The sequence below is a fragment of the Ambystoma mexicanum genome, chromosome 4q (assembly GCF_040938575.1).
Source record: "Ambystoma mexicanum isolate Mex_15411 chromosome 4q, UKY_AmexF1_1, whole genome shotgun sequence".
Lineage (NCBI taxonomy): Eukaryota > Metazoa > Chordata > Amphibia > Caudata > Ambystomatidae > Ambystoma > Ambystoma mexicanum.
The window spans coordinates 1,125,987,247-1,126,004,307 of record NC_090928.1 but is presented as its reverse complement, the minus strand read 5'-3'; the positions used below and the strand labels follow the sequence as shown (position 1 = coordinate 1,126,004,307).

General features: G+C 48.9%; 1 protein-coding gene across 1 annotated transcript in view; it reads left to right on the top strand.

Annotated features, from left to right (window-relative positions):
- Positions 1–17,061, top strand: part of LBR (lamin B receptor) — a 1,228,970-nt gene that overhangs the window by 645,340 nt on the left and 566,569 nt on the right. Inside the window, exon 7 of the mRNA XM_069608704.1 lies at positions 13,142–13,196. Within this exon, the coding sequence (XP_069464805.1) occupies positions 13,142–13,196 (55 nt within the window). The remainder of the gene's footprint in view (positions 1–13,141; positions 13,197–17,061) is intronic.

Genomic DNA, 17,061 nt, shown 5'->3' with positions numbered 1-17,061 from the left:
CGACGAGGGCGTCGAAGAGGCCTGGTCCCATGGGAGGGATCCCGACGAAGGGGACGACTAGAGCAACGGCGGTGCCGGCGAGGTTCCTAGTCAACTGTTGCTTCCAGAGCCGTAGGACAACTCGGCGGCCGTTTTGTTGGCAATACAATCCTTCTGTTCGGAGATAAGGACGAGATTGCCCCTACCACCGATGGAGGAGTCAGAGCCAGGCCCGTCGGGAAGTCCCCCAAACAAGAGAAGAAGGATCCATCCAGCCCCGCCTTTTCAGGCCTCGCGGCCTGCTCAGCCTTTTCCCACGTCCCCCGTACCTGGGGATGACACGGGAACGGACATGGCCAAGACAGGTATGAATGACGACGGGGGTGACGACGGGACGGAGCTCCAATCGCCTCCAGCCCGGGCCTCCCCACCCGACGAGATTGGGTCTTTCCACGCTATGATCGCCAGGGCATCTGAGCTTTTTCAGCTCTGCCCGAAGAGAAGAAGGAAGGTTTCCTTTACCAACGGCGCAAGGCCAAGAGGAAGGCAGTCCCCGCCGTGCCTCTGCTGGGTGCCTTCTCAAGAACCCGTCTACGACACCTGCCAAGAGGGATCGGTACGAGAAGAAGTACCGGGTCCCCGACCCAGCACCTTTGTACCTTAGAGCGCAACCGACCCCTGACTCGGTCGTCTCAGCAGTGGCCAAGAAGAAAGCGGGGAGGGTAAGGGGGCATCGGCCTCGACATCAACTTCCCCGCCGGACGGCGAAGGAAAGAAGCTGGATGCAATGGGACGTCGAGTTATCTCGTCGGCGCAACAACGATTAAAGCGGCCAACGCCCTTGTGATCGTGGCCCGCTACGACAGGGAGTTATGGTACAAAATCGCCCCCCTGTTGGACTTCCTACCGGACGACAAGAGGGCTGAGGCCCTGGAGATCTTGCAAGAAAGTGAGGTGGCGTCGGACCACGTCATAACTGTGGCAACGGACATTGCCGACACCGGTTTCCGCCAGCTAGGCAACAGCGTTTGCCTCAAGCGACGAGGGTGGCTCAAGGCGACGGATTTCCACGAGGACGTACAAGCCAAGGTTTTGGACCTGCCAGTCGACGGGAACAACCTGTTTGGGAAAACAGTGGATGAGTCCCTCCAAGCCATCAAGGCGGACACGGAGACAGCTAAGGCCCTTGGAGTTCTCCAGCAACGAAGGCCGTCCTTTCGGAGCTCCGGAGGCAAGCAGGGTGCCTCCAAGGGATTCGACGGTGGCTCCTCTACGTACTGCCAGGCTGCCCGCTCCTCGTCGCAGGAAGCCTATAGAGGATGAGGCAAGTCGGGTGGATCCCGCCGTCGTCGCCAGGGAGGCCAAGGCGGCAAGGCGTCCTCCAAGCAAAATTGAACCGACTGTGGCGTCGGGCCCCTCACCGAAGCACCCTGGTGGGAGGCCGGCTGGCGAAGTTCGTCAGCGTGTGGGAGTCCATCTCCACCGACCGTTGGGTGCTGGATGCCCTGGCCCAGGGGCACGCCCTCGAATTTCTAAAAAAGTGCCCCCGCATTCCTCCCGTAGCCAGGAAAGAAAACCACGTCCCTCAGCTGCTGTTGGAGGTAAGGGCGATGCTCAAGAACGGTGCCATCGAGCCCGTCCCAAAGAGGCTCCGGGGCTCCGGAGTATACTCAAGGTACTTCCTCGTGAAAAAGAAGACAGGATGGTGGCGACCCATCCTAGACCTGCGACGACTGAACAAGTACATCAAGGCACAGAAGTTCCGGATGGTCACCCTCCAGCACGTGCTGGGACAGCTGGAGGAGGGCGATTTCCTGTCGTCATTGGATTTGGAGGATGCATACTTTCACATTCCCATTCTAAAAGGGCAGCGAAACTTACTCAGGTTCGTGGTCCAAGGGCGGCACTACCAGTTCAAGGCCCTCCTGTTCGGATTGAAGTCGGCACCCAGGGTTTTCACCAAGTGCCTCGCCCCAGTGGCAGTGCGGCTACGCCTGCAGGGGATCCACGTCTACCCCTACCTGGACGATTGGCTCATCCGCGCAAGGACAACGGAGCTCGCCATAGAACACACAGCGAAGACTGTCCAGCTGCTCATGGACCTGGGGTTCTCCATCAACTTCCCCAAGTCCTACGTGGTCCCCTCTCAAGTCGCACTGTTTCTGGGAGCCAAGCTCGACACAGTGGCGCGTCTGGCCTTGCTGTCGGATGAAAGGACAAAGGCCATCCTAGGCAAGGTGCAGCGTCTGCTGGCTACGGACGTGGTCAGAGTGAGGTCCATCAAGTCCCTCCTCGGGATGATGTCCTCTTGCATTTCTCGTGCGCCTGTGCAGGCTTCGGATGCGCCCTCTACAGGAGTTCCTCGACGCCCGCTGTTTTCAAGCGACGGGCAGCTTCGAGGACAGGATCCCTCTCAACGAGACCTTCCGACAAGCGATCCGGTGGTGGGGCACCCACGCTCATCTCGCATCGGGGACAGACTTTCAGACCCCGGCCCACCAGGCGACTGACGGATGCCTCCCTGGAGGGGTGGGGAGCCCACACAGGAGATGTTCACACGAGAGGCCTTTGGCTCCCGGAGGAGAAGACGCTCCACATCAACATCCTGGAGCTCCGGTCAGTGTTCTGGGCCCTCATGTCCTTTCTCCCGTCCCTCAAGGTCAAGGTGGTGAGGATCTTCACCGACAACACCACCACGATGTTCTACATCCGGAAGCAGGGTGGAACCAGATCCCCGGCCCTATCCAAGGAAGCCCAGGATATGTGGCATTGGGCCGTTGTTCAAGGGATGTTTCTAGTTCAGTTTCATCTGTCAGGGATAAAAAACACCATCACCGACTCACTCAGCAGAGAGCTGCGCTCGTGCCACGAGTGGGAACTACGCCGGGATCAAGTGGACCGACTCATTCAGCGATGGGGAAAAACCCCAAATCGACCTGTTTGCGACGATGACGAACTCCAAGTGCCAGAGGTTCGCCAGCAGGTTTCCCCAACCGAGGAGCATGGGCGATGCTTTCTCGTTCCCCCTGGGACAGCCTGTTCCTATATGCGTTTCCTCCGTTGCCGTTGCTGCTCCGACTCATCAACCAGCTCAAGAGGTCCCGGACCTTCTGGACATTTCATCGTCCCCATCAGTCAAGCTGTCGACGGACGCAGATCTTCTCTCCAGAGAAGGAGGCGCCATCCTTCATCATGACCCAGAGTCGCTGAACTTGCAGGCCTGGCTCCTGCAGCACTAGAATTTGGAGGGTACGATATCCCGGCTGACGGCAGAGAGGTTGTTGCAAAGGCCAGGGCGTCCTCAACTCTCACGTGCTACGGATATAAGTGGAAGAGGCTCTCTGTCTGGTGCCGTGCACAGAAGATTAACCCTCTGCGGATTACGGCCCCTCAAGTACTGCCGTACCTACTGTCGCTGGCCAAGGCTGGACTAGCTCGCGCTTCCATCAAGATAGATCTGGCTGCTATCTCCGGATACACCAGAACTTGGAACGGGCGTCCTTGTGGTCTCATCGCCTGGTGAAGGAATTTATGAACGGACTGTTCCGATCGTTCCCGCCGGTGAAGGCTTCTGTCCCGGCGTGGGAACTCAACGTGGTGCTGTCTAGGCTCATGCGGGCGCCATTCGAGCCTCTGCATTCGGCGCCGTTGAAGTTCCTGTCGTGGAAGACAGCATTTCTTGTGGCCATCACCTCCGCACGACGAGTGGGAGAGATCCAGGCCCTATCTTGCAAGCCTCCATACTTGACTTTTCACGACACAAGGGTGGTGCTAAGGACGCATCCCTCCTTTATGCCCAAGGTGCCGTCGGACTTCCACCTCAACGAGCCCTTGGAGATACCAGTTTTCTTCCCGTCGCCTTCGTCGCCGGCCGAGAGGACTTTTCACTCGCTGGATGTGGCTAGAGCGCTGAAATTCTACGTGGACCGCACAGAGTTTTCGGAAGACGTCAAAGCTATTTGTGAACTTTAGACCTGTGAATCAAGGGAACGCTCTCTCGAAGGCTTCCATTTCCAGATGGCTCTCAGGCTGCATCGTGCACTGTCACCGGTTGGCAAACCGACCGTTGCCCGCCGTCCGAGAGCCCATTTGACCAGAGCGATCGCTGCTACCACGGCGTTCTTGTCTGGTGTGCCCCTGCTGGACATCTGCAGGGCTGCTACGTGGAGGTCGACTCACACCTTCACGAGATTCTACTGCGTCGACCGGGATTCCAGGGAGGAGTCCAGAGTCGGCCAAGCAGTGCTGCGCAACCTGTTCGCCTGAAGGTGGGCCTGGTGAGGAGGTAAGAGTGCTTAATGTTCAGTTTATGTAATGCTTAATGTTGAGCCTTTGCCACCTCCCGTGGTTGTGCATGTGTGTACTGCTATGTATTCTTATGTTCATGAGCATGTGAATCCATGCCAGACCCCATGCTGGAGAAGGAACAAGTTACTTACCTGTAACTGTTGTTCTCCAGCATGGGTCTGGCATGGATTCACATGCAAACCCTCCCTCCTACCCCTCTGCGGCTCTTCACTTGGTCATACTGCCACTTTAGGTGCTACCAAATCTGAGGATGGCTGCCAGGGGAGGGGCTTAGGGATAAGGCAGTCATTGGCTGGGGGCAGTATGACCCAGAGATCAGTGATTGGTTACTAGCCTTGGTAAAGACAGATCAGAAACGAAACTGATACTGATTTTTTTCTTTACCGAGGATTCCCGGTCTGCCGACGGGGAATATTCATGAGCATGTGAATCCATGCCACACCCATGCTGGAGAACAGTTACAGGTAAATAACTTGTTCCTTACTCTCTGTATTAACTACTTCACTCCTAGTACAAAGTCCCCTTTCCTCTATACGCCCATCGCACCATCCCCGCTAATAAGAGTATAATGGCATGCCCTGTTACAGATGCTGATGGTTGGGGTCGCGAGCATGGGCAAAAGAGGCTCTGTATGCGCCACATAACCATACACAATGTAAATTTTTCTTTTGAATTCTATGGCTGCTTCTCACGGTCTGCTTCCTGGGGTGACTCGGGTAGGAGTACAGTAGCCACTCCGGTGTGTAACCTTTATCTACTGTTACCTACTCATATGATCCGGTGTGCATTGGCTAGTGATGCAAGACCACCATGTTCCCAAAATGGGACTTGTCACTCAAGGATATTGTGTCTTTGGACATAGGCCTTTACAAGAACTGTTCGATTTCTTTCAGGGCCCTTCTATTTGAAAAGGGGATAGGATAGTGCTGCTGTAATCACAGTTTATAGTGAGGAAGAGCCCATAGCCAGCGAAACGACGCTTGCACAGGCTACAGTTCCTGGTGTTAGGTTGACCGTCCCCGATCTGTGGACCAGTGCTAGGATTTTGAGTTACCACAGGGAGATTTTTAGTCTGTGCATAAAGTAATCTTTGGCACTCCTCCCTCCGTAGTGGTTTGATGAAAATGTCATTCATTCGCAGTGCCTGAGAAAAGAACACCTTATTCACCCAGTTCCTAAGAAAAATTAAAAAAAATTAAAAGAAAATCCTTGAAGCTCTGTGGAGGAACAACATGAAACCTCCCACATGCGCAGCCTTCCCCGGCATGACCGGACCAAAAGGAGTGTGGGAATATTTCAAATGGATTGTGTCCTCTCACGTATTCCTCATCTTTGATCTACGATAACCGGAATTTGTTTTTCGGCAGAGGGTGCTGTGCATCGATGCAGTCGACTAGATTTCCCTCAGGATGTCATCGAATTCATGTATAGCATGTGCAGCACCCGTTTGCTTCAGTTCAGTATTCTCGCGTAAGCGAATGCTTTGAGAAAATACAGCGTGCTTCCTTTGTTCTTCGCAATAATGTCTTCTTCCTCGACACCTACTACCCTGAAGACCGGGTTCAAGAAGTGACGGGACTGTGGTTCTAAGATGTCGTTAACAGACCCACACCGAGTTTGTCTGTGGTGTCTCAGGGTTGACCATAAGACATCTCCCTGCTCCAACGGCCAGTCAATGACGGGAAAGACTCTGAAGAAGCGAAATGGGAAATTGGCGGTAGATAAAAAAAAAAGAATCCTCATCGACTACCTTGTCGAAGAAACCTTCGTCCGACGAGCTGAGAGGCGACTCTCCTCGAAGGAAGAAGGGTAAAAGGTCGAGGCGTAGCTCCCACCACGCCTCGTCATTGAAGAAGTCGGGGGGGGAAAAAAGGCTCCACAGGTCGCCTTCGACTTTGTCGCCAGATACCTTCCCTGAGAGGGTATCTTGTCCCATGAAAAGCTCCGCACCTGCCGAATGGGAAGCATTTAGATCTGAAATGCTAAAAATATTTCAAAAACCAAAACCCACGGCAAGCCATGCTCCTAGCTTGCTTTCCAATGAAGCCGGTAAGGAAAGGGCTCGAGCCAAATCCTGTGTGCCCTCGAATCCAGGACGAAGGTCAGATCCTCATTGAGAGCCATTGAGGCCTTGACAAGTCATCGAAGTATCCTTCGAGCCGTAAGGCCAAATATAAGTCAAGGTCATTGACGCCGGCTGCGCCATCAACGGCAGCTGTGCCATCGATGCCGGCTGCGCCATCAACGGCAGCCATGCCACCGATGCTGGCTGCGCCCTTGACACCAGCCGTGTACCTTCGCCAACCGTGCCAAATGTGCCCAAGTGCTTTATTTTGGAAGAGTCTAGATTGAAAGATCTTATGATTTACAAATGGCCAGTGGGGTTGTCACCTCGCCAGAGCTGGATTTTGGTAGACATGAAGCTGGTGAGCACACAGATGCTTCATATAGTCAACTAATGTCAAAGGTTGATGAATATATGGGGTGGAGTAGGCTTACCCTGCCCTTTGAACAGGATGATCTGACAGACATCCTTGATAAGGGCCTTCAAATGGATCCTATTTTACTATTTCATATCGCTCTCCAGAAAAGGGTGGTGTCAAAGTGGGAGATGCCAGAGACTAATCCGGCAGTAAATAAAAACCTGACCAAAAAATATCACCCTTCCAGTTGTGACCCAGAGTACCCTGTCTAAACACCCCACTGCAGAGAATGTGGTGGTACAGGCAGCTACTGCAACTTCCAAGCAGGCAGCTTATCCAACCATCCCTCCAAATAGGGATGACAAGAGAGTAGATGTATGGGCAAGAAAAGTATTTTCCGCTAGGAGCAAGCATGGCTCTTAAATCAGCCAATTCCACATGTGCCCTAGCAAAATTCTCATTCACTCTATAGGACTGTATTTCCACTGCGACAGAGCACTTTCACGAGGGGGAGGAAAGAGGCAGTTTCTCTATTGTTAGAGACAGCAAGGATTCCATGTGTGAGTCTCTTCAATCGGGTCTGTATTCTGCTGACAGCATCAGCAGGGCCATGGCAACAAGCACCGTAAAACACAGATTTGCATGGTTGAGGACAGATTTGCATGGTTGAGGAAAATTGTATTTGCGCCGGATGTGCATTCCAGACTCCTCAACGTGCCTTTTGACGGGTCTCACCTTTTTTCTGTAACAAGGCTGACGAAAGCCTTGAAGTTGCATACCTCAAAGGCGGCAGCCAAATCCTTAAGTGCCGCTATAAGGCAGCCTCAGCTTTTCGCCCCAGTGGACAGCCTTGGATGGGTAGATCTTAGCTACTACTCCTCAGTTGGAAGAGCGAGAGGAATTGCTGGTCAAAGTGGCCAAAGAAGATTCCCTCGTGGTGGACGAGGTAGAGGTGCGAAGCCTGCTCAAGCTGGGGCATCCTTACCAACAGCCACTGCATCAGCTGCCACAAAACCTCTCTGAGGTCTTGAGTCACAAGACACCAGTGGGAGGCACACTGTCTCAAAATCTAGAAAGAATGGCGAGACATTACTTCGGATGCTTGGGCATTCAAAACCATAGCCCACGGTTACTGCCTTCCTTTCATTCAGAGACCTCAGAACTATCCACCGGGGAGCCACTCTTTGAGGGTTCCAGATCCTCTCATTGTGCAGGATATTTTGACCCTGCTAGAGAAAGACACCATAGAACCAGTTCCTGTAGCGGAGAGGAACAAGGGATGGTAGACTTCCTATATCCCAATACCAAAGAAGGTCGGAGGACTGAGACCCATCTTGTACTTGAGATACTTGAACCAGTTCCTCAGGAGGGACAAGTTCAAGATGGTCACACTTCCTTAGATCCTTCAGGCACTCCAGCTCCAGGATTGGATGGTGTCTTTGGACCTTCAGGATGCTTATTTTCATGTGCCAATCCATCTGAAGCACAGAAAATAACATTGGTGGTACTCTCATTATCAGTTTCGAGTTCTGTCATTCGGGCTAAACTCGGTACAAGGGTTTTTGTAAAACTGATGGCAGTGGTGGTAGCGAGTCTCAGGAGAGGGGGGGATTCAGGTCTACCCCTACCGGGATGATTGGCTGATCAGGACGTGTTCTCCCGAACAAGTCCTGGATCATCGCAACGTCACCTGCCACTCTCTTCACAGACTGGGCGTTTACCTCAATTACAAGAAGTCCCATATGACACGTTCTCAAAAGCTCCAGTTCATCGGAGATGTATTGGATACATCCTTGGGAAAGAACTTGCCACCCGAGGTGAGGGCTCAAGACAATGTACAGATGGTCTCCAAATTTCAGAGTGCCCAGCATCTCCCGTCCTTCAAATTCTTTGTTTGAATTTCTTTTTAGGTTGCTCATCCTCATGGCAACCTGCATTTTTCTGGTGCCAGAGGCTCGCCTGAGAATGAGATCCCTTCAATGGGCCCTCAGGACACAAAGGTTCCAGTTCTCAGGAAAGCTACTTCAGGTTCCAAGCAGGGTCGCACAGGATCTCCTGTGGCGGACCTGCGAGGACAACATTCTAAAGGCAGAACCCTTTTGGCAACCATGGCCAGAGATAACACTAGTGAAAGACGCCTCACTCACAGGGTGGGGAGCCCACACTAACAATCTGACAAGCAGCAGTCGTTGGTCTCCATCAGAGTGCAAACTACATACCAATCATTTGGAGCTGAGGGCAATCAGATTTGCTCTGAAGGCTTTTCTCCCCTCTGTACGGGCAAAGAATGTCCTGATAATGTATTTATTTTATTTTTATGCTTCTAAAGTGCCGAAAGCCCGCAGGCATCAAGGCCCGTAAACGTAAAACATGCAACTGGGACAAGACTGTGACAACTAAGAATTCAAGGTCTCCACAATTCAGCAGAGTGTTTAATTGAATAAATGGGTTTTGAGGTGCTTCCTAAGGGTTCTGTAATTCAATTCAATTCAAGGCGGAGAGCGGAGGGCAGCTTATTCCACTGCTGAGCTGTCCGTACTAGGGAGACACTGCCAGCACCCGTCGCTCGGCTGAACGAGGGCACCTGTGACCTGCCATGAGCTTCAGACGTCAGTGACCGATTGGGTATGTATTTTACGATCCTGTTCTTGAGGTAGGCCGGTGGCGAATCATACAAGCACCTATGCACTAGCGTCAAGGATTTGAAGAGAATCCTGTCTTCAATTCTGAACCAATGTAGTGCTCTCCTTCCCTCAGATACATGATTTTTTTATTGATCGCTTTAATGACTCGTTCTCCATAATCTGGCATCACTCTACGCCTTTCTTAGAGGCCCCCAGCAACAGTGAGTTACCGTAGTCCAAACGGGACAAGATGATAGCCCTAGCGATGGTGGCAGAATTCTTCTTGCTTAGGAGGAGACGGATGGCTTTCAGAAGATATAGGGTAGTAGGAGTTGTTTTTGTGTAAATAGTTCACCTGGGCCTCTTCCCCCAAAGACGCCTCCATCTTCATCCCAAGGCTTTAAACCTGAGCGACCACTTTGATGTCAAATGACGGACAATACAGTGGCCATGGACTACCTCAACAAGAGGTCTAGGGTCACTACCGCTGTGGAGAGAGGCAATGAAGCTCTGGTACTGGCCAACACAAGAAGGAATCTCTCTATCGGCAGTTCACCTAGCCGGAGAAGAGAACACGGCGGCGGATGCTCCGAGCAGGCAAAGCACAGTCTCCCACGCGTGAGGGAACTAGCTCAGGAAGTCCTTCAAGAGATAGTCACCCTCTGGACAACCCCTCAAGTGTATCTGTTTACGACCAGTGTCAACCGGAAGTGCAAACTGTACTGCTCCAGGGAATTTACTCCAAGGGGAGCTCTAGGGGACGCGTTCATAGTGGACTGGGAGTTTACACTCCTGTATGCGTTTCTTCCAGTCCCCATCATTCCTCACGTGATCAGGAGGTTGAAATAGTTCGGGAAACGCATGCCTAATTGCCTTGGATTGGGCCAGGAGGATGTGGTACCTGGACCTTCTGGACATGTCTTTCTGCCCTCAAATACGTCTTCCAATAAGAGAGGTCCTTGTCTTGTGAGAGGATGGTTGGGTAGTCCATCCGGAGTTCAAGACACTCGGCCTTTACGCATGGTTTCTGAAAGGCTGAGATACTATGATTGGGACCTCCCAGATGACGTAATGGAGAGTTTGCTTTCGAACAGAATGCAAGCAGCAAAGTCCTTGTACTGTTGCTCTTGGAAAAAATTCTGCAGCTGATGCAAAGACAAGAATTTAGACGCTTTTATGCAAAACAACGGAGGTGTTATCTTTTCTACTATTCTTGGCTAATCTGGGGCTCCAGGTTGGTACTATTAAGGGCTTTTTGGCTGCGCTATCCATCTTTAAGCGCTCGTCGGAAGAATGTTCATATTTCAAAATCCCACTGGTGATACAATTTCTAAAGGGACTCGCCAATGTGTTTCACCCGCACCACATCTCCTTTCCAGGTTCCAGTTTGGGACCTTTAATCTGGTACTAAAATTCCAAATGTGTGCACCCTTTGAACCTTTACATTCATGTCCGTTAAGGTTGTTAACATTTAAAAGCATTCTCTTGGTAGCATTAACTTCAGCCTGGAGAGTGAGTGAATTGCATTCACTATCATCCAAGCCACCTTTACTATCTTCCACAAGGATAGGATTGTTCTGAGGGTTAAGCCTTCAGTTTTACCCAAAATCATTTCTGATTTTCATGTAGGGAAGAACATTCTAGTGCCCATTTTCTATCCTCCACCTCATGCTGGCAAAGAGGAGAGATTACATAGATTGGATCCAAGCAGAGCTCTGAGCTTTTACATATCTAGGCTATCAAAACTTCGTATTGACGATCAGCTTTTTATAGACTATACTGGTCAAGAACTGTGTTAGGCTGTGACAAAACAGGCCTTATGATGGGGTGAACACCTTATCCGGGTGGATCATTCTGGCAATTTCGGAATGCTACAGATTAGCGGGCAAGGATCCTCCAGAAAGAAGGATTAAGGGCCCATTCCACCAGTGGCATGGCTTCCTCTACAGCCCTGCAAAGGGGTGTACTGATGAAAAACATTTGTGAGGCAGCTACGTGGTCTACTATTCACACATTCACAAAGCATTACTGCCTTAAGTTTTCCCTCGGTCAGGATGGAGGCTTTGGAAAAGCTGTCCTCCATTCGGTTCATGAAAACCATTTGAAAACTAAATTCTTACTCCCTCCACTGCTCTGGGAGTCTATCAAAGATGAGGAATACACGGGAGGACACAATCCATTCGAAGAACAAGTTACTTACCCCTGGTAACGTTCTTTCGACTGGATGTTCCTCCCACGTATTCATCATCGCCCTACCAGCCTACCCCACAGTAGAATTTCCCATGCTATTACAGCTTTCGCTCCTTCAAAGTTTAGTACGGTCAAACCCATGGTTATGCGGGTAGTTTCTACTGTAAGAAAAACAGAACTGAAGCCAACGGGCACTGCGCGTGCTATATATGCCTTCCATGACATCATCCTCGAGACTGAGGCCCTCAAGGGACATTGAGTCGACTGCACCGATGCACAGCGCCCTCTGCCGAAAAAAGAAAAAAAAAAGAAAAGCAGCTGAACTGGATATCAAAGATGAGGAATACGTGGAAGGAACATCCAGTAGAAAGATAGTTACCAGGGGTAAGTAACTTGTTCATCTACGTGAATATGGCTATAGCCTGTGAGACTCCTCGCTGAAAACCCTTTTCAACAGGCATAAGAAGATAGGACCCAAAAAAAGAAAAGGTAATATAGGTGTGTGACCCCCTGTCACAGAATATCCAGGAAGTCCCTCTGGCCACTAAAAATAGGTAAAAGATCCAAAAATATGAGCGGTGGTGAAGGGGGTGGGGAGAGGGGCAGTAACACGTTTTAGGGGCCATTAAATGTGGCCCTAGAACCCCCCCAAAATAGAAATTCTGTTTAAAGACGTCCCAAGAAATATAAATCTTTACACAAAGCAGATGCATAGTTGATATGACTTCATACATGTCGGACTGGTGCATTGTTTTAATTGATTATCTGCTCTTTTAGTGTCAATCAAGTAACAGTAAGTACTCGGGGTCCATTGCTTATATCCCATTACGTGGTATGACTTCAGGGCAACAAATAAAATCACATACATATCAAAACAAAATACAGTATGCTTAGGAGTGTCTACTATATACAGTGACAAAATAATTATGAAGCGGAGCAAAACATGGTGCCCAGTGGATTCAGGGATTGAACAGGATTATACCTCAGTTCCCAGACAATTATGTGCTCACCATCAAGTTCAACAGTGTTGAACGACTGTTGCTGAAGGCCTATGTCCTTGAACGGACCTCTACGTCTAACTCTCCTACCCAGTGTGTCTTTGTGTTTGCATGTAGATGATTTAACCCCCTTTGAATGACAAGGAGACACCTAATGGAAAAATGACATTGGATGGTTGTGTTTGGCATGTATCAGAGATATTGGGGTCTGAATAGTGTCAAAATGTATACGTGGGATGGAAGATACTGTTCATTCGGTTTCTACAATTCTTGAACTAATTTGTCTTGCAGTCAGTCAATTTTTTTGATTTTACCATACAATGATGCTTAATATTAGGAACCTGCATTCTTTTCTGTTAATACTCATTTTTTGTAAGGTTCAGTAATTGCAAAAGGATATCACCATCAGCAGTAGCCTTAAAAAAGCTGCTGCCATCGTGCTTGGCTGTTCGATAAGTCACCTTTTTAAAATATTGAGTACAAGTTTCTTTTTTTTAGAATCTAATCGTTAAGTGAAGTAGTTAATGGACGTCAGTATGATGTGTACATTTTTCCAAAATACATGTTAAGTTTTTTCTGAATTGATATTGTTTGATGTGATGTGTTTTTTTCTACTAAGGTTGCAGATGGTGTTCAACTTTCAAATGGAAAAAGTCTAAAGTACAGGATTAATGGTAACTATGTATTTTTCTACAATCTTTACAAGAAACACTGGAGATTAATGTTTGATTTGTAAAAGATATCTACTGCACCCAGCTCCAGCATGCAATATAGAGAAACACGGGATTCAACCTTAGTAAAAAAGTTAAATGGAAGGGGTTGGAACACTTGTCAAGGGAAGCCACTCCTAGCCAAGCATTACGTTATGCAAACGTCAACCAGGCACTGGTCTTTATTGTGCTTTGAAATATAGATGAAATTGTATTGAGTAAGTCATATATCTCAAACATAGTTTAATGTGTTGATGATAATGGAAAGCCGCCTTACCAGAAACAGCAGTACTCATAAATATAACCCTTGTTCTATACTTGTGGAACATATGCATGTTAGGCAAATTTTGTATGCAGTACCCTTTGGGAACACTTTAACGACTCGGACTACAGGAAATAGGAAACCCAACCTTTTGTATAAGCTTGTACTATACAGTTTTGGTAGCGTGTTGAGCAGCCATGCTTATCTCAGGAGGGGTCAATGTGAGCTGTTGGGGAGTTGCACAGAGATTCACAGTGACAAGTATTCAAATAAACTCTTACACACAAGGTTTCTTGAATGAACAATTATTAATTAATCAGTCAGTTAGAATAAGCCTTCTTCAGAAGGGAGTAATATGAAAAGCAACACACATATACTTCAATAGTATACATTCTTAGTTTCTAAATCAGTAAAGACCCTTTTGGGATGGCCCACAGACACACCCTACACCCTCAGGTGACTTCAATAGCTAGAGTGCTGGGGATATTAATATCTGAACCGTTGCATTTAGAATACTGTTGTAAATTGGTAAAAGGAAAATTATTATTAGAACGAGAGAACACAAATATCCTCAAGCAGGCAAATACTTTCGGATCCCCTAAGCAGAGCCATTCAGTATAATAGGCTAAGCAAAAGTCAATGGACTAAAGTCTTATATAGGATGAAGCACTTTTGGTAGGTAAGTAGTAAAGTCTTTGCACAAGGTTTTAGAAGTCTTTGAAGAAAAGAAGAAACAAATGTAGAGCCACAAGCTGTTAGACTTGTGAGTGGTAGAAGATGCAAGCAACTCTACAGCAAGAGGTAAGTTCTCTCAGACATTTTACAGTACCTTTGTATTGAAGAAAAAGTGCAGCAGATGACTTCTGTTCCTTAGCAGCTCTGCAGATCTCACTGTTCATAGGCCTCAGTCTTGGGGACAAGAGGGAGGACTTCTGGAGATTCCCGCATTGCAATGGGATGGTCATCGCTCGCCACCGTCAATCTTCAAATCAGTGGCTGTTCGGTGTTTCAGCTCCTCTTGTTTACCTCAAATAGCAACTCCGCGGTTCCTGGCTGTCGAGATGGGCTTTCCTTGCTTCTGGGGTCCTGCACTCTGTTGAGGGGGCTCAGGCTCGGTCAGTCCTGCTTCCTGGGAGTCCGGAGGCCACGCACTTAATCTGGTGTTCCTCTCCCTGGCTATACGGTTTCCAGCAGCAACTCTGTGGAAATTCAACCTGCTCCGAGAAGGATGTCGAGGTGGCTTACTTTGGAGTTGATTGGTCCCACCAACTCAAAGGGTGAAGTCATCCTTGCAGGGGCTTCTCTGTCGGTACGATTTTGGAGTTTCAGCACTGCAGCAGGGCTTCACCGGGCAAACCAACGGTCTAGGAGTTGCAGCAGCCGTCCTCTTCAAGCTCGTCTTCGGTTCTTTGGTTCCAGTGGTCGACTTTGCCTTCCAAGCCAAGAGACTCGCCTTTTATTCAGTTCTCTCCCATTAATTCCAGCCTAGCTGTCACTCACCCAGCAGGGTGGCTGTCCTTGCTGGACAGTCAGCCAGCCAATCACCACAGAGTGCATTTGGGTCTCCTTAAAGACTAAGCACAGGGAGTTTCGGGCACCTCCCTCACTTCCTGCCCACCCCATACACCCTGGAGCCAGAGGCAGGCTTCACTTGTGAATCCCACCAAAGGCAAAGCTAACAATGGGACCAAACCTGGTTTTGCGCGCAGAGTAAATCTCAAGAAGGACCTTTCCACAAAGAAATGGCGAAAAAAGAAGACAAAAATGGCACCCTTGGGTGCTTTACTGCATCTGCGAACGCATCCCGCGGTAAATGCACACCACAGTAATTAAAAGGAAACCACTGCCACCAGATATTCAGTGAGAAAAGGGTAACAAATATTTTTACATGAGAAGCTAGACAAAGGTGATACTAGTTAACCCCTCCAGCTCCCTATTGTAAGATAGTGTGTGCCGGGTCTAGAAAGTTACAAATGTAAGTAAAGTCAATTTCACTTTACTGCTCTGGGAAACAGTAGTTTATCCCAGAGAAGGTATTTAAACTGGGAAATGTGAAAGACTTCCCTGTGCCACTGCACTAAGGTGTTGTGTGACACAATGTAAAATATGATGCCTGTGGAGTTTGTCAGGCTCCATAACTAAAAGAAACACAGTTCAAAATCACATTAAAATACATGAGAGAGTGGAGAAAAAAGGGTCTCTCGTTCCAAGTTAAAAATTCAAGTCCTCAAAATCCATCAAAGTTGCTGGGAGTCTCTAAGGTGGAGGGAATTAGCACATTTCTGAGAATTCTCCCTAACACTCCACAGTGCAACAAATAAATAAAAGCAAAATCCAGGTGTAAGGAAAGATATTTTCTTTTTGCTGCTTCCCCTCCATTGGCATCAATCGAACCCCAACATTTTGCTGCCGTTCTGAACCTGAACTGCCTTTTTTGCTTTTTATTCTCCTTGCTTAATTAATCGTTTTTTATCGGGGCAGTGATCAGTCCCTATTTATATCAGTGAACGGGACTCTGTCCTCCATTACGAGATTCCCCGTTTGTATTACACTGCACACCTCACCGTACAGTGAGGTATGGTAGGGCTACATTTTCTCCCTTTATGTTTTGTTTTGTAACTTTATGGTTACCTGTGTCCTGTTGTGGCAGCAGATAATTGGCTTCCAGGTTTCTTTCACATTCTCGCATGCAATTTTTGTATTTTACAACAAAGCATTCTTCATGGCTTCTTGCGGCTATGTGGTTTTGGCGCCTTTTTACAGGAACCAGATGAAGAACGAATATCTCCTGTTGAATTATCTTCACTCTCTCGTTCCAGCACTCTGGTGAAGGGACTTCAGGGATTTGAATCGTGTCTATGGAGGTCCAGCAGGAGGCCACCCAAGTTTCAGCAGGAATCGGATTTCGAAAGATGTTGCACTGCACTCAAACTTGAGGTCCCCTGGTATTGGCTGTTTGCAGCACATCGAGTGATGGCTCGTTTTGCAGCTCTTCTAAATGCTAGTGAGTCTCACCAGCCTCTGGGTAGGAGTAAGGAACCAAGTCCCAATGGCGGTAGCTGAGGGGGAAGGGTTGACTGTCCTGATTGGACAGCCAGACCACCCCTTTCTGTAAACTGCACAGAGAGATTGCAGAAGTTGTGCTGTGGTTCCTGATAAATACTCCGCTTGAAGCTGCTGACAATTCAACCACTGGAACTGAAACCGAAGAGGAAGGTGAAGAAAAGACGTCTATAGCCTTTTCCAGCGACTGGAGAGCCTGCTGCGTTACCAGAGCCTGGTGCAACCATTCCTTCCAGTTGACTTGGGGGTCCAGAAAATGACTCCTACCCAGAGGCTGGAGAGATCCACTAGTCTCAAGTAGATGTGCATTTTGAGTCATCCTACGATGTGCTGTGACCTTGCTGGGCTGCAAACCGCCAATACCCTGGGACCTAGAGTGCGGTGCATAGTCTACGGAAGTCTGAATTTGTCTGAAATTGTGGTGAAATACTACTGGATTTCCAGAAACACAATTCGAATCCGTGAAGTCCCCTCAACAGAGTGCAGGACCGAGAGAGTTAAGAG